Source organism: Pseudophryne corroboree, chromosome 6, assembly GCF_028390025.1.
Source record: "Pseudophryne corroboree isolate aPseCor3 chromosome 6, aPseCor3.hap2, whole genome shotgun sequence".
NCBI classification, from domain to species: domain Eukaryota; kingdom Metazoa; phylum Chordata; class Amphibia; order Anura; family Myobatrachidae; genus Pseudophryne; species Pseudophryne corroboree.
Window position 1 is genome coordinate 668,811,466 of NC_086449.1, and position 26,858 is coordinate 668,838,323.

Sequence of the window (26,858 nt, forward strand, 5' to 3'; positions counted from 1 at the left end):
ATCTGGCAGCACTGTGGGGGCATATCTGGCAGCACTGTGGGGGCATATCTGGCAGCACTGTGGGGGCATATCTGGCAGCACTGTGGGGGCATATCTGGCAGCACTGTGGGGGCATATCTGGCAGCACTGTGGGGGCATATCTGGCAGCACTGTGGGGGCATAACTGGCAGCACTGTGGGGGCATAACTGGCAGCACTGTGGGGGCATATCTGGCAGCACTGTGGGGGCATATCTGGCAGCACTGTGGGGGCATATCTGGCAGCACTGTGGGGGCATATCTGGCAGCACTGTGGGGGCATATCTGGCAGCACTGTGGGGGCATATCTGGCAGCACTGTGGGGGCATATCTGGCAGCACTGTGGGGGCATATCTGGCACTATGAGGGCATATCTGGCACTGAGGGCTGTGTACGGCTAGAGCTGCATTTCCCACCCTAGGCTTATACTCGAGTCAATAAGTTTTCCCAGGTTTTTGTGGTAGAATTAGGTGCCTCGGCTTATATTCGGGTCGACTTATACTCGAGTATATACGGTATATATATATATATATATATATATATATATATATATATATATATATTAATATATATATATATATATATAAATGTGGGATACTGGTTTAACATTTATTTTTTTTTGAAATGTCAGTGAGCCAGTCACAGTGTATATCGTACTCTGCAGCCAGGCAGGCTTTTAGCATGTTAGCCCCGGCCCCCATTGCTGATACTCTGGTGTGGAGGTAGCCGCAGCACGCACCTACTTTTTTGGTGCGCATGCAGGGTTTGCTAGTTAAGAAAGATAGATGCAGCCGCGGCGCCAGAGACTACCGCCTTCGGCTCCGTCCTCTCTCTAGCCAGGTGCGCGCATGTGACGTCACATGCATGTGCGACGTCATGACGTCACACGCGCGATGTGCCGGCGTCCGCATCCCGGAAGCCCAGGGAGCCGCGTCTAGTGCTGCTGGCTCCCTACAGCAGGTCAGTTGCTGTCGGGGAGCCAGCGGAAGCTATTGTTACACAAGAACTGGGCTCAGTAGCGCCCCCTACAGCCCAGCACCCGGGGCACGTGACCCCCTAGCCCCCCCCCCCCCCCCCAGTTTCGGCCCTGACAATAATATAGGGCCCGATTCAAGGTTAGACGCAAATGCAGATGGGTTCGCGGTTTATGATTATCGATCTACTGTGCATGTGTCAAAGAAGCACGGCGCATGTGCAACGGTATTTTAAGCATGAAATAACAAAAATGTGCCATTCGCAGTTTCAGATTCTAGTGATTGACTGGAAGCCCCCGTTTGTGGGTGGTAACTTGGTGTTTACTGGGAGTGGCTAAAATGCAGGAGTGTCTGGTGAAAAATGGAGGCGTGTCAGGAGCATTTTATGGGAGTGCCAGAAGCCATAACAGAGGTCTATGGAGACGCAGTCAACAGGCAGGGTCAGAGTTACACAGCATAGGGTGAGTCCATCGATGGTGCCGATGCTTGCCGCATAGCACATGAAATAGTGAAATACGCAACATTGCGTCTACAGACACAGTTTGGGAATGGGTTTTTTAAATAACAGTTCGGGGAGTGGTTATCTGAGCGCAGCAGTGTGATTCCGTTGGCTATTGTGCTCAACCTTGAATTAGGCCCATAATTCAATGTTAAGAAATTGCACCTAAAATAGAATATGCTTTTTCTTGCTAATACTATTGTAATAGTATTATATAATATTATTATATAATAAATAATAATATTGTAATATTACAGTAAAGTTATACTGTAGTATTACACAGGGGCATCTTTAGAGAGGAGGGGACCCGTGTGCAGACTCCGTGTGTAGGCCTCCTCCTCTCTCATAGCCGTCACCGCTGCTGCTAGCGCTCTGAGCGCTGTAGACTCTGGCACAGTGCCAGAGTCTACAGCACATGTGCAAGACTCCGAAAAATGGCCGCTGCACCATTTTTTTGGAGTCCAGCAGATGCACTGTAGACTCTGGCACTGTGCCAGAGTCTCTAGTGCTCAGTGCGCTAGCAGCAGCGGTGACGGCTACAGGAGAGGAGGGGCCCACACACAGTCAGCGATGGACTCCGGAAAGGTAAGTATAGGAGAAATGGGTAAATAAATAAAAAATGGCTGCACAATGGAAATGGGAACAAAGATACAAATAGAGAGCTGACGTTTCTAAAAAGATTTATTAATATACTTCTTTAAGACAAAAAGAGTAAAAACCTGGATATAATATTCTTTAGACACTTAAATAATCATTAGCTGATAACACTCGACCAGAGCCGTGTAAAATGGTAACTGATTACCTATTTTGGTAATTCAGTGGTTTGATATGCAAGCAAATAATGGGGGTCATTCCGAGTTGTTCGCTCTGTATTTTTTTCTCGCAACGGAGCGATTAGTCGCTAATGCGCATGCGCAATGCCCGCAGTGCGACTGCACCAAGTAAATTTGCTATGCAGTTAGGTATTTTACTCACGGCATTACAAGGTTTTTTCTTCGTTCTGGTGATCGTAATGTGATTGACAGGAAGTGGGTGTTTCTGGGCGGAAACAGGCCGTTTTATGGGTGTGTGCGAAAAAACGCTACCGTTTCTGGGAAAAACGCGGGAGTGGCTGGAGAAACGGAGGAGTGTCTGGGAGAACGCTGGGTGTGTTTGTGACGTCAAACCAGGAACGACAAGCACTGAACTGATCGCAGATGCCGAGTAAGTCTGGAGCTACTCAGAAACTGCTAAGAAGTGTCTATTCGCTATTTTGCTAATCTTTCGTTCGCAATTTTGATAAGCTAAGATTCACTCCCAGAGGGCGGCGGCTTAGCGTGTGCAAAGCTGCTAAAAGCAGCTTGCGAGCGAACAACTCGGAATGACCATCAATGAAGCTAAAGGAACGGCAACTGTTAGAGTTTTTATGGAAATAGTAACTAGGATCAGTTACAATGTATCCTGAGCATAGGTGCTTTCCATAGCCATAAATGGATTATGTGTGTGAGGATATTCCACTCACTGATTGCAATAAGCGTGAGGAGAAATGGGTGCAGTGTGTGCGGTGTGGGCCCCTTCTGGACTCCGGGGCCCGTGTGCAACGCACACACTGCACCCATTATAGATATGCCACTGGTATTACAGTAGTACTACTACAGTAATGTTATACTGTAGTATAAGGAATCTTTTAAATGTATTTACTTTTGACCTAAATAATGAGATCAGTGAGGTGTACAATGTACATGGTTTCCTTGCATTCTCCTGTAAGATACAAAGGATGAACTTTGGATGGGTTATTCTAACAATATCCAATATGAACCTAAATTGCATTAAGAACTGCTATTGTACATCAGTATAATGTTAGGGTCTTTTACAAAGGAGCCTCTTAGATTAAACTATGGACACTGGGGCAAATGTATTAAGCCTGGATATACAGTAGCATAAAGAAGTGATAAAGCGGCGATAAGTGCAAGGTGGTAACGCACCAGCCAATAAGCTCATAACTGTCAATTTACATATTGGAGCTGATTGGCTGGTGCGTTATCACCTTGCGCTTATCATCACTTTATCACTTCTTTATGCCTTCTCCAGGCTTAATACATCTGCCCCACTGTATCGAAGGGGCCTATTTATCACCAGCCGCATCCAAAGATGCGGATGTGAGGCGATAAAATCGCCCAAATCCGCACTGCGATAATTGATTACACCACACGGACGTATCAATTATCGCATGCATGGACAGAGCTTGCGAGCTACTGGGTCTCAATACCACCAAGTCCAAACCAGTTCTGAGCATCTCCAGTTCCAGTCTGCTTCTAAGTGCCACTGGTTCCAGTTCGATTCTCAGTGCCACCAGTCCCAGTCTTGTTCTCAATACCACCAGTTCCAGACCAGTTCTCAGCATCACCAGTTCCAGTCGGGTTCCCAGTGCCACTGGTCCCAGTCTTGTTTTCAGTACCAGTGGTTTTCGAAAAGCCAGGAAGAACAACTTCGGCCTTAGTAGACATTTTATGGTTACACTAAGAAACCAGAACCATAGGTCAATAAGTTTTTCAAGTTCAAAGTTTGGCTTCAGAGTTACTCTGGAACAAAGATGCAGTAATTGCAGCATTCTGACATTGGGGGTCATTCCGAGGTCATGCTAGCTGCATTCGTTCGCTGTGCAACGATGAGGCAAAAAAAATCAGCACTACTGTGCACGCGTATGCAGCGCAATGCGCATGCGCAGCGAACTATTGTAGTTTCACACAGGGTCTAGCGATGCTTTTCAGTTGCATTGGCTGCCACAGAGTGATTGACATGAAGTGGGCGTTTCTGGGTGGCAACTGACCGTTTTCAGGGAGTGTTTGGAAAAACACAGGCGTGCCAGGAGAAATGTAGGTGTGGCTAGGTGATGACGACAAAACAGGAACTGAACAGTCTGAAGTGATCGCAAGCGCTGAGTAAGTTTGGAGCTACTCAGAAACTGCACAAAAAAACTTTGTAGCCGCTCTGAGATCCTTTCTTTCACACATCTGCTAATCTAAAATACACTCCCACTGGGAGGCGGCATAGCGTTTGCATGGCTGCTAAAAACTGCTAGCGAGCGATCAACTTGGAATGACCCCCATTGTCAAGATCAAAGATGATCTAGCTACGTACTCCTTTCAAGTTAGATGATTTCATTTCACTCTGCAAAAAAGTAGATTTGTGCTACAGAGAGTGTGCTGTGGAACAGAGAAATAGTGATAATTTTGGACCTTGTCCTAGTCTTCCCTCAGCAAATTAAATGATTCCATCTTACTTCTGAGGAATGGCAGAGGTGCCACCAAGAAAAGCTTTGTCTTTATTATGGAGCTGCTGGTCATCAAGTTAAATCCTGTTCTCTTTGTCTGGGAAGCCCCCACCAATTCTCCAAAAAAATCTGATTATTCCCTCACCGTGATTTTGAACCATCCACTTTATTACTCTCAATTATGCCTAGAAGTATAAATTATTTACAGATGCCTTATCGTGTCCAATTACTCTTACAGCAGTCGATGGCAGACAAATTTCAGATGAAGTTGTGACTGATCAGACTCTACTTCTTAAACTCTGAGAAGAAGTTCTAAATTCTGAAGTGCGGTCCTTCTTAATCATTTTTTAGGCTTCCCATTTTAGTCCTTAGTCTCCGAGCCGGCCCTAGGCATAGGCAAACTAGGCAAATGCCTAGGGCATTTGGTATGCCTAGGGGCACCAGCTGCTACTACTGATTAAAATGATATGAGGCATGCCTATATTCTGTGTGTGTAGTATTTCGTATGCAGATACAGCCACAGTCGCAAACAGTATATAGGCATGCTGCGCATCATTTTAATCAGCAGAAGCTGCTTGTGCATCCTAGCCACATAGCAATGCAAATAAGTTGCATTTTCATCAAAAAAAGGTGCCCGGCGTTAGCAGAGCTGTCAGCTGACTACCACCAGGTATCTCCTTGCTGCATGGTTCATTGAGGTAAGACTTATGAGGACACATCTATATCCAAGCAAAGGCAGAGGTCACAGTGTTAGCGGCCGTGTGAGTGCTGTCTGTGTGTATGAGTGGGTTGGTTGTGCAATAGTGTTCGGCATCCATAGGCCCCTTTTCAGGCGCATGGGCGCTTCGCACACTCAGAAGTCCCTCTTCGTGGACTTCAAATGTTGGGAGTTATGGTAAGGGGCATTATGCGTGTCGTGTATAAACACATTAATAATGTGCAGCAAATGTGTAAGGGACACTATGTGTGTCATTATGTCTATAAGTGCATTAATAATGTGCTGCATATGTGTAAGGGACATTATGTGTGTCATGTGTATAAATGCATTAGTAATGTGCGTCATATGTGTAAGGGACATTATGTATGTCATTATGTGTATAAGCTATAAGGGCATTAATAATGTGCGTCATACAGTATGTGTAAGGGACATTATGTATATAAGGGCATTAATAAAGATTGGCATAATGTGTAAGGCGCATTATGTTTATAAGGACATTAATAATGTGTGTCATATGTGTAAGGGACATTACTGTGTGGTATTATGTGTATACATGCATTACTAATTTGGCATTATGTGTATAAGGTGCTCTACTGTGTGGTGTAACATATAGAAAGAGCACTACTGTGTGGTCTAATGTGAATAAAGAGCAATTCAGTGTGATGTGGTGTGAATAAGGGGCACTTCTGTGAGGAGAAACGTTTATAAGGTAAAGTGGTACTACTGTGTGATATAACGTGAATAAGGGACACTATCGCATGGTAAAATGTGAATACAGTTGCAGTACTGTGTGGCAAAATTTGAACTGGGGATATTATTGTGCGACCATGCCCCTTGCCAGCAAAAACACACTCCTTTTTGGGCTGTGCGCCGAATGTGCACACTTTTCCTATTTAAAATACAGGGGGTAGGATCACCAAAATAAGGACTGTTGTGGGTGAGGGTTGATGGTGCTGGGAAAGGGGTGCAGGATCAAAGGCAGAACTAGTGGTGGTGCTAGGGGGCACCAGCCAAAATCTTGCCTAGGGAATCAAATTGGCTAGGGCCGGCTCTGCTTGGTCTCTCTTGGCTTCAGAACCATAGCTTCAGTTGCATTGGTCAACATTACAGATCAATTCCTGTGGTCTGTCCTGCTTCAAAAATTGTCTATAACGAGTTATTCCTCTCTGCTCTTTTGGGGTCTTCATACCAAAATGGTTTCCTTTACTGTACAAGGAATTCATTGATGTTTTCACTGTAAACAAGGAGTTTATACACTGCCATTACAATGTCGCGGTTGTTGGTACTTGTGGAACTGGACGAGGTGTAGTAGCTAGTTGGCTGGAGTCCTGAGGACGGAATAGTGCGGGCTTGATATACTGTATGACATGCTCATACAGGCGTGGCAGGTTCGGCTAAAGTCTATGGCTGGCCACAGGTGTTTGTACAACAACGTGGAACTAGAACACTGGGGATACCAGTGCAATGAAAGTTGCGTAACACTTGTGGTAGAGATTGATAACTGGAAGCTGGGATTGAACCAGCAGTACAGGATAGCTGGAAGCTGGGATTGAACCAGCAGTACAGGTTAGCTGGAAGCTGGGATTGAACCAGCAGTACAGGATAGCTGGAAGCTGGGATTGAACCAGCAGTTCAGGATAGCTGGATAGCTGGAAGCTGGGAGTGAACCAGCAGTTCAGGATAGCTGGAAGCTGGGATTGAACCAGCAGTACAGGTTAGCTGGATAGCTGAAAGCTGGGATTGAACCAGCAGTTCAGGATAGCTGGAAGTTGGATAGCTGGAATCTGGGACTGAACCATCTGGATTGCTGGATAGGATACTCAGTGATGCAGGCTTGCAGATATACTGGAGATTGTATTGACCAGTGGTGCAGGTTTGCAGGTATACTGGAGATAGGATAACCGGCGGTGCAGTCTTGCAGATATTCTGGAGATGAAATAACCAACAGTGCAGGTTTGCAGATATCCTGGAGTTTAGATATCCAGCAAAGCAGGTTTCCAGATATCCTGGAGATGAGTTAACCAGCGGTGCATGTTTCCTGGAGATAGGAGTCAGGAAGTGCTGAAGTTGGTAATTGCACTCTTTAAGCAGGAGATTGCAGTAGCTCTCTACAGGCTTGAGGACAACAAAGCACCGACATCTTCACAGTGCTTGAAGCTGGAAAATATACCCCTTGCTCTCTGGTGATAGGCTGAAGGGATCACATGTCTGGGAAACACTACCTGATTGGAGAGTTCTCTGCAGAGTCGCCTGATCAGGAAGTAACATGCAGTACTCCAGGCTATATACTTTATACAGTCAAAATTCTGTTGCAAATGTTAGTATGACAGGAAAGGCTCTGCCTAACCCACCACACGTCACTGCTGGAGATTTGTTCCGCCTTTCCGCTTCTTAGACAAGACTTTACTGTATTTTTGCACCAGTCTTGTAGCAACCTGATGTCACTCTCAAAGGATGAAAAACTTCACCCTTGTGTGTTTTTTTTCATGAAAGTTTCTTTCTGCCAAGATCATTACAGACCTTTAATCTAATCTAATGGTTACAATACCATATGGGTTATTTTTGACCATTTTTCGTGTAGAGAGACACACTCTGTCACCAGCTTGAAGATGATGGCTTATTTTGTACCTCTACTGGACTGCCTTCTACTCTTTGGTTATCCCAGCTGTTTAAACAGAAATATTCAGACTTCAAGATCTACCAATAGAAATCATCTCTGATCCTGGAGTGCAATTTGTAGCAAATGTCTGGAGATCCATATGCTCAGCTCATCAATTAAAGTTAAAATTTTCCTCATTGTATCAAACTAATGGTGAGACTAAAAGAGGAATTCAAGACCTGGAGACTTCTATGATTTTATGTTTTTTTTTCTTTGCAGAATAACTGGACTGAACTTTTCCCTGGACAGAATTCACCCACAACAATCAATATCACTCTTCCTCTAATTCAATGCCTTTCCTTGCAGTGTACAATGCCTTTCATCCACAAGCTTCTGAATTTCAGTCATTGCTAACTGTCAATGCAAAAACCACACTTCAACAATTTCTCAGGATTTGGAAGGAGGTGCATACCACTTTAATGAAGGTATCTTCTTGGTACAAAATCAGGAGATCCTGAGATCTATTCGCAACCTAAGACTTAAAGTTCCTTCTATGAAAATCGCACCATACTTCATAGGACCTTTGCCAGTGGAATGAGTCATCAATCCCATGTCTTACAAATTAGAACTACCTCCCTTGCTTCATATTTCAAACTCCTTTCACATATCTCTTTTGAGACCATTTAAATTGAACCTTTTCCAGACCGCTCTTTCAAAAGCAAGTGAGGAGTGGAGTTTGAAATAGAGAAAATCTTGGATTCCCACTGTCATTTTGGTCATCTCCAGTATCTTATTGACTTGAAAGGTTATGGACATACTCCAGGTCTGATTCCAGGTTTCATTCTAGGTACCCTCACAAAGCCAAGAAGTGTCCAGAGGCCTCATAAAAGATGTGGGTACTGTCACAGTTCAGCACTGTTCCCGTGCCAAACCCACTGTTTACTGCTACAGATGCTGTGGTTCACATTGCTGTGTAGATCTCGGGGAGTCTGCCAGTTTCAGTCCGGGGATGCTGCATTTTGTTCTGTCATTGAATAAAAGCACACTCTACTGAGCCTGTGCCAGAATCTATCCCGAGTCCAGAAGAAACCAAAGTACTCATGGAAAAAAGAGTGATGTGGGCAGTATGTGATTGGATCCTTAGGAGAATTGTTGATGCTCTAGTGGTGGTTGGCCCAAAGATGTGAATGAATGTAAGAAATTATTAAAGAGCAAATGTCTTTGACCTGAACTCCTAACTGGAAGCAGGTAGCATACTGGCTACAAGTACAAGCTGGAATGCTGGTTCTAGACTAGAGCAGTGTGGACTGGAACCACTGAGACATATGAAATGGTGTCGGTATGGTATGAGGCATTAATAGCAGCTTTTTGGAATGGACTTTCAGACATTTTAAAAGATGAGCAGGCAACTCGTGATCTTCCAGTTAAGCTGGATGACCTTATTTTCCTGTGTATCAAAATTGATCTCCATATTCATCCGCAAGCCAATGAAAGGTTCAAGAGTTATTGAGCTTGGCTAGTTCCTCATGCTTCTTCTCTGCCTACATCCTCTGAAGAGGCTATGCAAATAATCTGGTCTCATCTCACTCATGAAGAATGCTCAAGAAGACAATGAGAAAGCTAAGTTATTGTCCAATCGTATGCATCTGGAAAACTCAAGAACATAACTTGTTTTGGATATTACAGAATCCTTTTCCAAGTTTAGATTGTATTCTGCCTGCTACCTTAGAGTCCGCCCATTGATCCAGGTTCTTGTCTACACTCATAGATTCTGGTGCTGCCAGCAACTTTCTCACATTCGCTGTAGTTCAAGAATTGGGACTACCAGTTAAAACTTTGCACCAACTTGTTTCCTTGACTAGAAATTTTGCTCCCCCAAGCCAAAATAGTTGCTGGTGCCCCCCCTTCCTCCAAAAAGGGGTGTGACCTCACTGCAAGAAGCGTTGCTTTGCAGGAAAAGTCTACCTTATACCTCGGTTTGGCACGCCCAGACATTGGCCACCACAGGAAAAAAAATACTGATTCATACCCCTTACATTATTTGTCCTTTTACCTCCTTAATGCACCTAAGACATTATGTCACACACATTAGTGCCCATAACACATTATATCACACATTGTAATGTCCGTGACACATTATACTACACACCATAATGCCCATTACACATTATGCCACACACTGTAATGCCTGTGATACATTATGCCACACACCATAATGCCCCTTACACATTATGCCACAAAACGTAATGCCCATTACATTATGCCACACACCACAATGCCCCTTACACTTTATGCCACACTCCTTATTGCCCGTGAAACATTATACAACACACCGTAATGCCCATGACACATTATACAACACACACTGTAATGCCCATTACACATTATGCCACACACCATAATGCGCATGATACTTTATGCCACACACCATAATGCCCGTGATACATTATGCCGCAGATCGCAATGCCCGTGACATATTATGCCACACATCACAATGCCCATGATACATTATGCCACACACCACAATGTCCATTACACATTATGTCACAGTAAGCTTTCTAATTACCTTAAAATTACTTGCTCATTGCAGGGGTTTCATGTTCTGGGTTTCTTGTTCATTGACAGGGGTTTCATGCTCTGTGTTTCTTGTTCATTGACAGGGGTTTCATGCTCTGTGTTCAATGCTAGTTGCCAGGGGTCTCATGCTCTGGGACCCATGCTCATTGCCAGGGGTTTCATGCTCGTTGCCAAGTATGTCATGTTCGTTACACTGTGTATGGCCAGCTTTAGGTGATAAGTGCTATATGGTGCAGGGGCGTGGAATCTTGGTATCTAATTGTACATAGACTTGTCCAAAATTTGCGTGAAGGCTTGCTGACAAAGTATTAAATATAATAGTAAGTTACTAGGCGTATGATACATCTAGTAAATTACTATTATACACTGCTCAAAAAAATAAAGGGAACACTTAAACAACACACTGTAACTCCAAGTCAATCACACTTCTGTGAAATCAAACTGTCCACTTAGGAAGCAACACTGATTGACAATCAATTTCACATGCTGTTGTGCAAATGGAATAGACAACAGGTGGAAATTATAGGCAATTAGCAAGACACCCCCAATAAAGGAGTTGTTCTGCAGGTGGTGACCACAGACCACTTCTTAGCTCCTATGCTTTCTGGCTGATGTTTTGGTCACTTTTGAAAGCTGGCGGTGCTTTCACTCTACTGGTAGCATGAGACGGAGTCTACAACCCACACAAGTGGCTCAGGTAGTACAGCTCATCCAGGATGGCACATCAATGCGAGCTGTGGCAAGGTTTGCTGTGTCTGTCAGCGTAGTGTCCAGAGCATGGAGGAGCTACCAGGAGACAGGCCAGTACATCAGGAGATGTGGAGGAGGCCGTAGGAGGGCAACAACCCAGCAGCAGGACTGCTACGTCCGCCTTTGTGCAAGGAGGAACAGGGGGAGCACTGCCGGAGCCCTGCAAAATGACCTCCAGCAAGCCACAAATGTGCATGCGTCTACTCAAACGATCAGAAACATACTCCATGAGGGTGGTATGAGGGCCCGACGTCTACAGGTGGGGGTTGTGCTTACAGCCCAACACCGTGAGGGACATTTGGCATTTGCCAGAGAACACCAAGATTGGCAAATTCGCCATTGGCGCCCTGTGCTCTTCACAGATGAAAGCAGGTTCTCACTGAGCACATGTGACAGACGTGACAGAGTCTGGAGGAGCCAAGGAGAACGTTCTGCTGCCTGCAACATCCTCCAGCATGACTGGTTTGGCAGTGGATCAGTAATGGTGTGGGGTGGCATTTCTTTGGGGGGCCGCACAGCCCTCCATGTGCTCGCCAGAGGTAGCCTGACTGCCATTAGGTACCGAGATGAGATCCTCAGACCCCTTGTGAGACCATATGCTGGTGCTGTTGGCCCTGGGTTCCTCCTAATGCAAGACAATGCTAGACCTCATGTGGCTGGAGTGTGTCAGCAGTTCCTGCAAGACGAAGGCATAGATGCTATGGACCTTCCCGCCCGTTCCCCAGACCTGAATCTAATTGAGCACATCTGGGACATCATGTCTCGCTCCATCCACCAACGCCACGTTGCACCACAGACTGTCCAGGAGTTGGGGGATGCTTTAGTCCAGGTCTGGGAGGAGATCTCTCAGGAGACCATCCGCCACCTCATCAGGAGCATGCCCAGGCATTGTAGGGAGGTCATACAGCCACGTGGAGGCCACAGACACTACTGAGCCTCATTTTGACTTGTTTTAAGGACTTTACATCAAAGTTGGATCAGCCTGTAGTGTGTTTTTTCACTTTAATTTTGAGTGTGACTCCAAATCCAGACCTCCATGGGTTAATAAATTTGATTTCCATTGATAATTTTTGTGTGATTTTGTTGTCAGCACATTCAACTATGTAAAAAAAAAAGTATTTAATAAGAATATTTCATTCATTCAGATCTAGGATGTGTTATTTTAGTGTTCCCTTTATTTTTTTGAGCAGTGTATTTATTACTATGTCAGCCGGCCTTCATGCAATTTTTGGACAAGTCTATGTAAAATTGTATTGTTATATGCCCAGATTCCTCGCCCCTGTACCACCACAGTTATAAACACAGAAAGCAGGGCCTGCCTATAATAATAAGGCATAGTACAGTAGATAAGACAGACTGAGACATTCTGTGTTTAGCAGTCAGTGACAGTCAGAGTCTTACCAACTCACCAACATGACGATTTCTTCCTGGGGCCATGTGGTGGGAGTCATGGGACCACCGCCGCAGCAGCAGCTCAGACTGTCCTGACAGCCTCTGTCTCTCCTCTCTGTCTCCACGCAGCACCATGTGGTGGGCATACCTACCTTCCCACACACATATACATACGTTACCAGAGGCAGTGGAGCTCCACCTTCACCTCAATCTAATTTGGTGGCATATCTGTCTGTCGGCCAGGCCCAGGTTTGTCACTCAAACTCTAAAGTGGCTGCACCCCCATACCGCGGTGGGGTCTGTGTGGGCAGTAGTTACGCTACTGCTTTATCTGTAACCTTGCATATTGGAGTATTACATTCTGAAAAGATTTAAATCCTTGTAATTCCAAGTGCCACACATGATATAGTCCTAGGTTTACCATGAATGCAACTTCACAATCCGAAGATTGACTGACTTTACAGCCTACTGCCTGGAGTCTTTATTGCTTACAATCCTGTCTCCATCATGTCATGCCTCTGCATTCTTCCAGTTCACAGCCAGAATTACCAGATTCCTACAAGGACTTCTCAGATGTGTTCAGTGAGCAAGCTGCAAATGAGTAACCACAGCATTGTGAATGGGACTGTCTAGATTCAGATCTCATCCCTGGGAAATCACCTTCCAAAGGTGAGAAATATCCTCTATCAATTTCCGAGCACAGGCAATATCTGAATACAGAACATTAACCCCTTCAGTGGTGTGTTTTGTTTTTTTAAATACACACCTCCCATGGTGTGTTTTTAAAATCATGCAGTGCAGCGGGGGGGGGGGGGGGGGGGTGCAGGAGGGAGGAGGGAACACCTGCGGGCTTCACCAGCATCATAAACAGTTATTTTATACACCTAAAACCACTACTATACAGGTTGAGTATCCCATATCCAAATGTTCCGAAATACGGAATATTCCGAAATACGGACTTTTTTGAGTGAGAGTGAGATAGTGAAACCTTTGTTTTTTGATGGCTCAATGTACACAAACTTTGTTTAATACACAAAGTTATTAAAAAATATTGTATTAAATGACCTTCAGGCTGTGTGTATAAGGTGTATATGAAACAAATGAATTGTGTGAATGTAGACACACTTTGTTTAATGCACAAAGTTACTACAAATATTGGCTAAAATGACCTTCAGGCTGTGTGTATAAGGTGTATATGTAACATAAATACATTCTGTGCTTAGACTTAGGTCCCATCGCCATGATACTTCATTATAGTATGCAATTATTCCAAAATACGGAAAAATCCCATATCCAAAATACCTCTGGTCCCAAGCATTTTGGATAAGGGATACTCAACCTGTATTTATAAAATACACACCTCTTATGGTGTGTTTTTAAATACATGAAAGTGCAGGGGTTAAAAGTGCAAGGAGAGGGTGAGCAGGCAGGGATTGCCTGTAGGGATTACTCACATGGAGTGCCCGCATCAGCGCTGATTCCCGGGCACATGGCGGCGCCCGGAAATCAGCATAAGCTATTACACTGTTAAGCACGCCCCCCAGCCAATAGGAGTCCGGGGGCGGGCTTAACTCCATAATAGCTTATGCTGATTCCCAGGCGCTGTCGCAATGACAGCGCTGGCTACACTGGAAGATTTCCGGGCATACCACTGAAGGGGTTAGAGAAAATTTTCACAAAGTATACATTCAACCATCCTCCTCCCCAGCTGGGCCAGCTTCTATTTTTTAATGAGGACTCAATGATAAAACTATCAAGAATGGTTCCATTTATTACAGAGCTGTTTGATAGTGGCAGAAGAACCACAATCTTCATGAAACTAGACTTGCGGGAAACATATAATTTAATGAGAATCCATGAAGGTGATGAATGGAAAACTTCAGTACTAGAGATGGCCACTGTATATACCTGGCCTTGCCATTTGAGCTAAGCAATGCTCCAGCAGTATTCAAACATTTTGTGAATTAAATCTTCAGGGATTTGTTATACCAATTAGTTGTATACCTCAATGACATCCTCGTCTTTTCCCATGACCTAACAGCTCATCGTCAGCAAGTCAGTGAAGTACTCCAGCATTTTGTGCCAACCATCTTTATGCTAAATTATCTAAGTGTACTTTCGAGGTTCCAGCAATTCCATTCCTAGGTTATATAATTTCTGGAGAAGATTTCCAAATGGATCCAGTAGAGCTTGAATCCATCCTGAACTGGACCCTTCCAACATCTCTAAAGGGCATTAAAGATTCTTAGGGTTTGAAAACTATTGCAGAAAATTTATCAGGGGGTTTTCAACCCTAGTAGCTCCAATCACAGCCCTTTCCCGAAAAGAAACAAACCCAGAGCAATGGCCAGATGAAGCTGTCTGCTTTCCAGTTTACCAAGCAAGCTTTCATCTCTAGATTAGAAATATACACAGCGCTATCAAAAACTGGATATGGAAAATTAATAATCACAATTTATTATAAAACATTGTTGCAACAAATAAATTCATATATAAAAAAAGACATTTCTTTATCAGTAAAAAAAGTCAAAAATAGGGCAGGCACAGCAATTTTGTTTGGTAAATTACCACACGAGGAAGCCGGGTAGGTTACACTGGTACGAGTCCTTGGAATGGTAGCCACAGTCCTAGGGTGCAGTTTTCAGTGCTAGCAGGTGAGGTCCAAATGCAAAGGCAGATCTTTTTAGTGTTTGCTCCGGACTGAAATGAGTCCTGTTTGAAAGCTGGATCTTATTGCGCCTTGTGGACTTCTGCTGCTTTTCCCAATTTGCTGGTGGACTTCTAGGCTGGTTTCCAGGTGTCAAGAGTAATTCCAGTGGTGTACGGCTCCTCAGAACCTGGTTCATTTCAGTCCGGAGCAAACACTAAAAAGATCTGCCTTTGCATTTGGACCTCACCTGCTTGCACTGAAAACTGCACCCTAGGACTGTGGCTACCATTCCAAGGACTCGTACCAGTGTAACCTACCCGGCTTCCTCGTGTGGTAATTTACCAAACAAAATTGCTGTGCCTGCCCTATTTTTGACTTTTTTTACTGATAAAGAAATGTCTTTTTTTATATATGAATTTATTTGTTGCAACAATGTTTTATAATAAATTGTGATTATTAATTTTCCATATCCAGTTTTTGATAGCGCTGTGTATATTTCTAATCTATTATCCACTCAGGGACTAACTATCCCCTTAAAACAGCAGCTAAAAGGATAAGCATATCTTCTTAACAGCGCCGGACAAATTACCTTGGTAATTTTGTTTTTTGCAAGCTTTCATCTCTGCCCCAGTTCTGCTTTTGCCAGATACCAGTAAACTATTTATTCTGGAAGTAGATGCTTCTACTGGTGGAGTGGGAGCAGTTCTCTCACAAAACTTGGACTATGGAAAATTACAGCCTTGTGGCTTCTTCTCAAAGAAATTCTCTCTGACAGAGAAAAATTACTCCATCAGTGATCAGGAACTATTAGCTATTAAAAGTTGCGTTACACATAACACGTGATTGCCATGTAACTCGGTAGCACAAAGTGTCTTTTTTTGCATTTATTTACGATTAGATACAAAGTAATGTAATAGGACACACAAGCAGATTCTGCTGATTCAAATGATATGCAGCATGCCTATATTCTGTGTGTGACTGTATTTGCATAAAAAATGCTATGCTATAGAGTTTTCCTGGTAAACACTGTAACGTGGCATTTCGGATGTAGATAGAGCCGCAATTACATACAGAATATAGGCATGCTGCATATAATTTTGATCAGCAGAAGCTGCTTGTGTGTCCTATTACATAACTTTGCGTCTAAGATGCATTTTTGTAGAAAAAACACAAAAAAAGCCACTTGGAGCTTCTGAGTCCCGCCACGGCATGGCACGACTTCAAGGGCTTTTTACCATGACTGAAGCAAGGACACATCTGCAGTAGAAGAATGGAGATACATCTCTTTGAGGGAGCAGCCAAATTCCCAGTAACCATCTGCACAGATCTATTTCAAGTAAGCCTAATGTCTAAATCCACAGTAGGCCCATTGGGCATTATTTTTTTCTATGTTCAACTTCAAAATCTCCTTCAGGCCAGATTCCTAGAATACAAAAGCTGATGCTCTTTCTCGATCCATAGTTTCAGATGAAGTGTTAAATTCCCACAAAGAGCATCCAGTTATTGATCAAGTCACTTTTGCTGCTATGCAGCTTTATTGGTGTCCTCCTCCTTGTACCTCCAGACTTACGTAAGAAATTATCAACTTGTGCATACTTCCCAGTTCTCTTGACATCCAGGGGTACTTAAGACTTATACATTTCTTAAAAGAATCTATTGGTGTCCCAGTAAGAAAACCAATATCTGAGACATCATCTCATTGTGGACCAAATGTGCTCAGCACAAGTTCACTTGACAGGCGCTAGTCAGGTATTCCCAGCTGTTGTCTGTCCCTACTCATACATTGTCCCACATCTCAATGGACTTAATTTCCGAACTTCCCACCTCTCAGGGTTGCAATACCATCTGGGTCATAGTGGACAGGTTTTCCAATATGGCTAATTTCATTCCTCTTACTGGTCTGCCATCTGCTATCAAACTTGCCAAAATCTTCCTCCGAGAGATTTTGTGTCTACATGGTTTACTTGTTAGCTGTTTATATGCAGAGTATAATGTGTTCAAGTGATTGAGAAATTGCATTTTCTATGCAGCAGCAGAAGTTAAGAAATGTATTTATGATCTAATTTGTGTCATATTGAATGTCATTTGCATATTATAACTATTTTCTACTTGTTTGCTACTTATTTTTTGTGTGAAGACCATTTAATTTGTATGCCGATAATAATTTTCTGCCTACCTTATCCCTGGACCTACATTCTCTTGTTCCCTTTATTAAATTTGCCAGTCTAGTTTGCTAATCAAGATTGTAATGTTAAGACATTTTGCTGTGTTCTGGCCTAGCCTTTCTGCAACAATTTCAGGAGAATGACAGTGTTGTCATTGCAGGGAGAAATGAAGATCCACTGGAATTGCCAGCCTGTCTCTACTGTAAGATACCAGCTATTGCTAAATTATCTGCCCACACTGTCACCCTAGGGTACCACACATAAGCAATAGTGCAAAATAAAATAAAGAACAAGAAAGATACATACATGGGTATGGAAAACGGAACCATGGAGAGCTAGACATTATTTCCCCTCTTGCATCAGTTCTTGCATTATATCCATATGCTGTACTTTGTGGTGGAAACACATCAGTCAGTGTCAAAATATAACACAGCAACCAGGCAAACATAATTGCCATGATAATCTGAAAATAGAAGTAACAAATCTGTAAATTGGCTGTCATATTATAACATCTTACATCTTGTTAGTGTCATAGTTGTCTCCACTCCCTTAATTTCTTTAGTTTGCCAGAAGTAGGGGGAGGTGTCTAATATATCTGCTGCAAGGTCCTGATTCAGAGATGTACACACACTGTCACAGTTGCAAGTTTGTACACAGTGGATTTATGAAAATATGCAAATGTCGCAGCTGCTGGGATTTGTATTGATATGCCCATAAATAGTGTCTATGATCCGATACTTGTGTACAAAGAAACAACCATCTGTCAATCATTTACCATCCAAATTGTCCTATTGTCACACAGCATGGTCACTGGAAGACACTGGAGCCATTTCTACTTGTGATAAATGGTACTTGATCATATTGATGATACTGATAAAGTTATAAATATATTTGTCCCAGGTTTCTGACCTATTCTATTTAATCCCCAGGTAAATGTCTGTTTCTGCAAAACATACTTGGTTAGAGTTTGTGCTTTAGTAAAAGGCAGTTAAGGATTCCTGGTGGTATGGATGGAGAGAGAGATTGGGCTCCATCCATTAGGCCCATATTGGGTCTTCAGTCTGTGTGCAGGCGAATTAGAACTGCAGCTGTAAGAGCCTGATATAAGGCAAGTCAGAGCTTTACTCAGGGTCTCACTACCTGGGGAAACAGACAGCAGGCATGTTATGAGACACTATGATTTACTGACCGTAAGTACTCTGTGTATGCCTGTTTGTGGTAGGGAAATTAGGTTATTCTACTCTGTATTGTTTAAGTGTTTCCCAGATGCTCTAGGATTTATTTTTATATTTCATATTTCCAGTAATGCATAATATAATTAGCTTTGGCTAGATTGCTTGAAGGAAAGGGGAAAGTGCTGATTAAAACACAGGTGTGTTGCATTTATTTTTGGGGTGTGATTCAGTCTGCATCTGTAATCCCATATGCACTATGGGGGTAATTCCAAGTTGATCGCAGCAGGAAATTTTTTAGCAGTTGGGCAAAACCATGTGCACTGCAGGGGAGGCAGATATAACATGTGCAGAGAGAGAGAGATTTGGGTGTGGTGAGTTCAATCTGCAATCTAAATTGCAGTGTAAAAATAAAGCAGCCAGTATTTACCCTGCACAGAAACAATATAACCCACCCAAATCTAACTCTCTCTGCAAATGTTATATCTGCCCCCCCTGCAGTGCACATGGTTTTGCCCAACTGCTAAAAAATTTCCTGCTGCGATCAACTTGGAATTACCCCCATAGTGCATATGGGATTACAGATGCAGACTGAATCACACCCCAAAAATAGATGCAACACACCTGTGTTTTAATTAGCACTTTCCCCTTTCCTCTCTATATGATTCATGACTGTCAATTACTTAGCGAACAAATTGTCACTATGGCCAGGATGTAATGGCAGCTGATAATGGCAAAATGTCCAATGTTTGCCGCTATAGCCACAAATCTCGGACATTTTGCAAAGTCGCCTTATGTATTAGCTACAGCAAACAGGATTTTTCAGATGCTTTTGGCTCTAAAGTAGAGTGCCCGATAAAAAGCCGGATCCAAATGTCTTGCCCATGTTAGTATACAACTCAGCCGATATAATGGAGTCCGATATTGCAAGTCAGACACAAAACAGCTCTAAATCTTGTTGGAAATCAATTATAGTATAAGAAAACTATTCAAATACATTTGCATGAAATAAACACTGTACAATACATTTTGACACTAAAAAAACAACAGACTTTGGTCTGTAAAAATGCTCCACGTACTTTACATGTAATTTTTACATTATTTCCCCCAGGAAATGTGTGTTAGAGGCATATAAATGTACTAAGTCACACTAGCAGATCCAACTAAATCCAATGATATGTGATAGCTATATTCTGTATGTAATTTCCAAAAACTCCACACACTGTACATGTCATTTTTCATTTAATCATTGTTTATAGAGATGTGCACCAAACCATTTTTGCTGGATTTGGCTCTGATTCATCATCCAGCTTTGGATTTGGATTTGCCAAACCTCTGTGACAGTTTTTTAATTTAGATTTTTTTTTTTTAAATTGACAAAAAAAGCTAAAGTCAGTTAATGTGGACCTTTTTTTTTTTTTTAGAGTATTATTAACTTCAAAAACATTATTTTTCAGTGATTTCCAGTCAATTTTGACCACCTCAAAGCTTACAATATTGTTTTCACTATTATTGTGCAATGGCTGCAGCTACCTGGTTGGTTACTAAGCAACAGAGAAGCAACAAAAACACGTCAGTTTCTAGCACATCTGTGAAACATTGCCACATAACAGTGGCAGAAATGAAAGTTGGTGCAATATGGAAATGTCTTTGGGCCCTCCCTCCCACACTTATGTTGGATATTAAAAAGGACATGCACAGTTTAAGAAGCCAAGTACTTCATCGACTGGGACTGACACTTTTGTGGCTGAAGTGCTTGCTTTGTTTGGGCCCCCACAAAACAATGTTTTTGAAGGACTACCTCTGATCCCTAATGAGTAGGCTGATGATAAGGGTATTAATTACGTTATAATCTTGTGCAATAAATTTCATAAATTCTCAGCAAATGACATAACATGGGGCCTAATTAGCTAATGTTCCTACCTCTACTAACTTTGGCCTCACAAATGGAGCACATGCCTTCAGAAACATTGTCAGGATTTGGGTAAAAATAATCCCACACTCAGGCATCACAATGGCTTTCTTTTTATTCACAGGCAAGAATTGCAGCCACTAGTGGCTGATTTACACAAAAAAACATCATCAACATACTCATCCTCAGTGTCAGATAGTAGTACACACATATCCCCTGTTATGCTTGCCCAGCAGTCTTCTAGCCTACTGCAATACTAGGCTTCACCTATAGCAGCCGCCTTTCCCAGGTGAATTAGGTCCACCCAGTACACAGATGCATGTGCACAGCGTCTATTCACAGGTGACAGAGGGAGAGGGGGCATGCCAGCAGCTCACAGAGCGCTGGGCATGCCCCCAAAGTGACTGTTAATGGGGCATAGATCGCAATCGTTGCACTGCCACGAGGCCATGCCCCTTTTTGATAGGCCACACCCCCTTTCAGGTTATGCATGCACGAGGGAATCCCACTTCTCTCATTTAAATTGTTGGGAGGTATGACAAACTGAAATAAGCATTTGAATGTATGCGAATGCAACAATGAACAAGGTGGTTTAAGTAACTAAATATAAACTGTATATGAATGCAACAATGCACAGGGTAATATTCACAACTGAATATCAATTGATTATAAATGCAGCAATGCACAGGATGATATAAGCAACTAAATATCAATGGATATGCAACAATGCACAGGATGATATAAATATTCAAATACAAGAGGTAATTCATAACTAATGCAAAATAACAGGATTTAGCTTAAACTGTCGGATGTGGATTCTGAAGAAGCCCAGAAACTGGAACAGAACCCCCTGAAGGGGGGCAGAGACACTGAGACTGAGGGGTTAATTCATATCTGATCTCTGCGCAGCAATTTTTGCAGCCCTGCAATCAGATAGTCACTGCCTACAGGAGGAGTGGGTTTTCGATGTGCAGTTGTGCATTTGCATGTGTAGCAGAGCTGCACAAACAGGACTTACTCAGCCATGGATCAGAAGCAAATTGTTACACCTGTGCTACCACAATACTGCAGCCCTTTATACTCAGGAAGCACCCTAATCAGTTTCCTAAACTATAACGAAAAAATTGTATTGAGTGTGCATGGTGCTGTATGCTGAATTAAAGTCTTTCCTTAGGAAAAAACTTTCTCTGGAAAAGTTGTAGTCTAACACACCGTAACCAATGGAATCGAACTTACATTCGGGTTCTCACCCGCAGACTCTGAAAGGTATCTTTAGGGCTGGACCCAAACACTGGGTAGCATAGACATGTATACAATGGTAAATACACTTGAGAAAAAGCACTTACATGAGCTTTTGATCCCACGTTCATATGGCAGTTTCTTTTAAAAGATCATCTTTCCACATCAGGCTAGGTAATCCACATAAAAGTTTTTAATAATTAAAAAGTATTCACAGGGTCTCGGAAAACACAGAGGAACAGTACACAGGGGCAGTGAGGTGCATTATAGGAGGTCTGGCTGCAGACACGGATTTCTGGTGGAAAATGTTACGCACACCGGTGCTAACAGGAGTATACCGGTGTATGAACAGAGAGGGAAACGAAGCAAACGAACTCACAGACAGTATTACATAACATACACAGGAGGTGATGGAATAACTAATAAACACAAAGTGAACGGAGAAGCCCAAAGGCTCAGGAATTGGGTGTCTCCCTAGTGTCAGGAATGCACAGATGGAATAGAGCGGACAATGAAGCGAGGTGTAGTGATTTAACATGTGGAGCACCTGAAATGATGTTGCTAAGAGCAACAGAAAAAACCCCAAAGGGTTACCAACGGGTGTGGGAATAAACTCCTTGGTCAGAGATAGAAATATAGACACAAGGAGAGTATCCACAATCCTAACCCCCACTTGCAGGGCACAGGTTCAGCTTACTGCCACTAAACTGACACCTGGACGCCCTACACAGTGAGGGAGGATTAAGCAAGCAGGTCTGAGAGTACAGCCGCAAACCTGCTGGGTTCACAGAATAGCAAAAGAACCCCAGCAGGTCAAACAAATGACTCCAGTCTTACTGCTAGGTCCGGATTGGCAGAATGAAGTACCGAATCCCAAGGCCTATTCGCAGTAAGCAACAAGTAAATACAAAGTCACACAGTACTAGCTAACTCTCTGGAACTGACTCTCAAACAAAGATTCAGCAGCATTTGCCTAGCCTGAGAGGATGGTTTATATAGCAGGTGCTGTCCACGCCCCACTCAGACCTCACAGACTGTGAGCACAAAACCAGCGCCGGATTCCCTGCCGTGCACAGAGCCTGTAACCACTACACAGTAAAAACCCGGACCGGAGTATCAGCTGCGCTCAGGTTACTTCGCTAACACTTGCCTCCCGGTTGCCATGGCGACGTGGCAGCACAGAGCAGGAGATCCTAACAGTACCCCCCCTCTGACGAGGGGTCAAAGAACCCCTACCACCGGGTTTATCGGGGAACTGCGAGAAGAAAGAGCGTATCAGTCTGGGGGCATGAAGATCACAACTGCGCACCCACGACCGCTCCTCTGGGCCATACCCCTTCCAGTGCACCAAAAATGACAGCCGACCCCGAACCATCTTGGAGTCAAGAACCCTTTCAACCACAAACTCCCTCTGACCCCGTATCAGAAGAGGAGAAGGTCTTCCACTGGAAGAAGGATTACTAACCTCCAGTTTTAAAAGGGAACAATTAAATGTTTTATTGATACCCAATGAACGGGGCAGATCTAACTGAAATGCCACCGGATTGATAACCCTGGTGATCTTATAAGGGCCGATGACTTGGGGGCCTAACTTATGAGATGGCTGTCTCAACTTCAAATTCTTGGTGGACAACCAGACGAAGTCTCCTAATTTGAAGCTGCAGGGTCTTCTCCACTTATCAAAAACCCTTTTGGTCACTAATGACACAGACACAAGGGCTTTCTTCACTTTCCTCCAAATACCCCTAAGGACCGAAACAACAGAGGAACCACCAGGCGTGGAATCCAGGGGGTCAAAAGAATTGGCCTTAGGATGATACCCATACACACAAAGGAAGGGAGAGATCCCTGTAGCAGAGTGAGCCGCGTTATAGGCAAACTCCGCCATGGACAGATGAGCAACCCAGTCAGTATGACACTTGGAGACATAACACCTGAGGAACTGCTCCAAGGACTGGTTCACCCTCTCAGTCTGCCCATTAGACTGTGGATGGTAGCCTGACGACAAGCTCACAGAAATCTGGAGATCAGAACAAAATGCCCTCCAGAATTTGGCCACAAACTGGGATCCACGGTCAGAGACCACATCAAGTGGCAACCCGTGGAGGCGCACAACATGCTGCATAAATAACTCAGACAGGCGTCTGGCCGATGGCAACCCAACCAGTGGAACGAAATGCGCCATCTTCGAAAACCTGTCAACGACAACCCAAATGGCTGTCATCCCCGAGGATTTGGGCAAGTCCACCACAAAATCCATGGAAATGTGGGTCCATGGCTTAGACGGAATAGAGAGTGGATGTAATGGGCCGACAGGAACCCCTCTAGGAGTTTTATTTCGGGCACAAACGTCACATGCCCGAACCCACTGATCCACATCCCTAGCCACCGAGGGCCACCACACCGCCCTAGACAGCAACTCCCGAGTTCTGGCAATACCCGGATGCCCTGCCGACCTCTTGGCATGGAATTCCAGGAACACTCGCTGTCTTAACCTAGGAGGCACAAACAAGAGACCTACCGGAAGGTCTGGAGGAGCCTGCTCCTGTGCTCTAAAGACTAATGACAAGAGGTCCTGGGTAATGCCCACTTTAATACATGATGGGGACACAATGGGCAATGGCTCCCCGGTGGTCTCTTGAACTGGAGCAAAACTCTGCGAGAGCGCATCAGCCTTGATGTTTTTTGACCCAGGGCGATATGTTATCAAAAAATTAAAGCGAGCAAAAAACAAAGCCCATCGTGCCTGCCTGGCATTGAGCCGCTTCGCTGACTCTAAATATGCCAGATTCTTATGGTCGGTGAGAATTGAGACCACAAACTTAGCCCCCTCAAGCCAGTGTCTCCACTCCCCGAGTGCATCCTTTATAGCCAACAATTCCCGGTTACCCACATCATAATTCATCTCGGCAGACGAAAATTTACGGGAAAAGTAAGCACAGGGATGAAGGCGATTATCAGTCACCCCCATCTGAGAGAGCACTGCCCCAATACCCATCTCAGAGGCATCCACCTCTACCACAAAAGGACGCTCTGGATCTGGGTGTCACAGCACCTTGGCCGAGACAACTGCCCTTTTGAGACGGGCAAAGGCCGCTTTGGCCTCACAAGACCAGTGAGCAACATCCGCCCCTTTCTTAGTGAGTGCCACCAAGGGGGCCACTATAGACGAAAATCCAGCGATAAACCGTCTATAAAAATTCGCAAAGCCCAGAAAACGCTGAAGCGCCTTCAAACTGGTGGGTTGCACCCAATCCAGGACTGCCTGTACCTTAGAACCCTCCATTTGGAAACCTTCTGAGGAGATAATATACCCTAGAAATGCGATTTGCTGGACTTCAAACTCGCACTTCTCCAGCTTCGCCCCAAGCTGATGGTCTCTGAGTTTCTGGAGGACTAAGCGTACATGCTTCCGATGTTCCTCCAGGGAATGAGAGAAGATTAGGATGTCATCTAGATAAACAACTAAGAATCTATCCAAATATTCCCTGAGCACATCGTTCATGAATTCCTGGAAGACTGCCGGGGCATTAGAGAGCCCAAAAGGCATCACCAAATATTCATAATGCCCTGAGTGGGTATTAAAGGCAGTCTTCCATTCATCCCCCTCTCTTATTCGGATTAGATTGTAAGCACCGCGTAGGTCAATCTTAGAAAAAATGGTGGCAGTACGAAGCTGGTCAAACAAAACCGAAATGAGAGGCAGTGGGTACGAGTTTTTAATCGTGATACGGTTCAATTCCCTGAAGTCGATGCAGGGACGCAACGAACCGTCCTTTTTACCCATGAAGAAGAACCCCGACTTAACTGGGGACTGTGAGGGTCTGATAAATCCCTTAGCCAAGTTCTCCTGAATGTACTCTGCCATAGCCTGAGTCTCAGGACGTGACAGGGAGTACAACCTGCTCTTGGGAAGCTAAGCATCCGGCAACAAATCAATGGCACAGTCATAGGGGCGATGGGGAGGTAGTACCTCCGCAACTTTTTTGGAGAACACATCCGCAAAATCTGCATAACATCCTGGCAATCCTGGCAAACTTAGCTGCGAGAGCCTGACTGGAAGGCTCAAGCAACTCCTGAAACAATCACTACCCCAACTAAGAATCTCCCCAGAGACCCAGTCAAATTGAGGGTTTTGGGCCCTTAACCTGGGTAACCCCAAAACCAATGGGGCAAAAGAACAGACAGTCACATAAAAAGACAATTTTTCAGAGTGTGTGGCTCCAATAAACAAAGGAATTTGGCTGGTGCAGGAGGTAATTTTACCCTGGGACAATGGTTCCCCGTTTAACCCACAGATCTCAATCTCTGATGCCAAAGGTACTGAGGGAACAGAGTGTTCCAGGGCAAATTGACGGTCCATGAAAACCCCATCGGCCCCACTGTCAACAAAGGCCTCAGTCTTGACAGTTTGACCGAGGATCTCCAAAGTCACCGGAATGAGAAAAGTCTTTTTGGGAAATTCTGACTTCTGGCCTGACAGGATATTTCCCATCACCCTCAGGCCCTGAAGTTTTCCGTTTTTTTCTGGGCATGATACTACAACATGACCTTTATTCCCACAGTACAAACACAAACCCTGCTGTCTCCTCCGCGTCTTCTCACGCGAGGAGAGGCGGGTAGCCCCAATCTGCATAGGCTCCTCGGAATATTCCTCAGAGTCTGAGGTTCCCTTGGGAAAAAAGGAAACTGCGGTCTCCCTTTCAAGCCTACGCTCTCTCAGCCGTCTATCCACCTGGATGGATAACTGCATGAGCTTATCTAAGCTATCAGGCGAGGGATATTGTACCGGGTGTAGTACGGGTGACCGGCGGTCTCCTGACCGCCGGTCACCTTACCGACGCCGGGATCCCGGCAGCATACCGACGCCGGGATCCCGGCGGGGAGGGGCGAGTGCAGCAAGCCCCTTGCCTGCTCGCTGCGCTCGCCACGCTGCGCTCGC

The 26,858-nt window shown here is 44.2% G+C and overlaps 1 protein-coding gene across 4 annotated transcripts in view; it reads right to left on the bottom strand.

Moving 5' to 3' along the window:
* Positions 1-26,858, bottom strand: part of SLC23A1 (solute carrier family 23 member 1) — an 894,224-nt gene that overhangs the window by 373,231 nt on the left and 494,135 nt on the right. For all 4 annotated transcript variants that reach the window (XM_063928249.1, XM_063928250.1, XM_063928251.1 and 1 more), the window contains exon 8: positions 17,900-18,056. In XM_063928249.1, the coding sequence (XP_063784319.1) occupies positions 17,900-18,056 (157 nt within the window). The remainder of the gene's footprint in view (positions 1-17,899; positions 18,057-26,858) is intronic.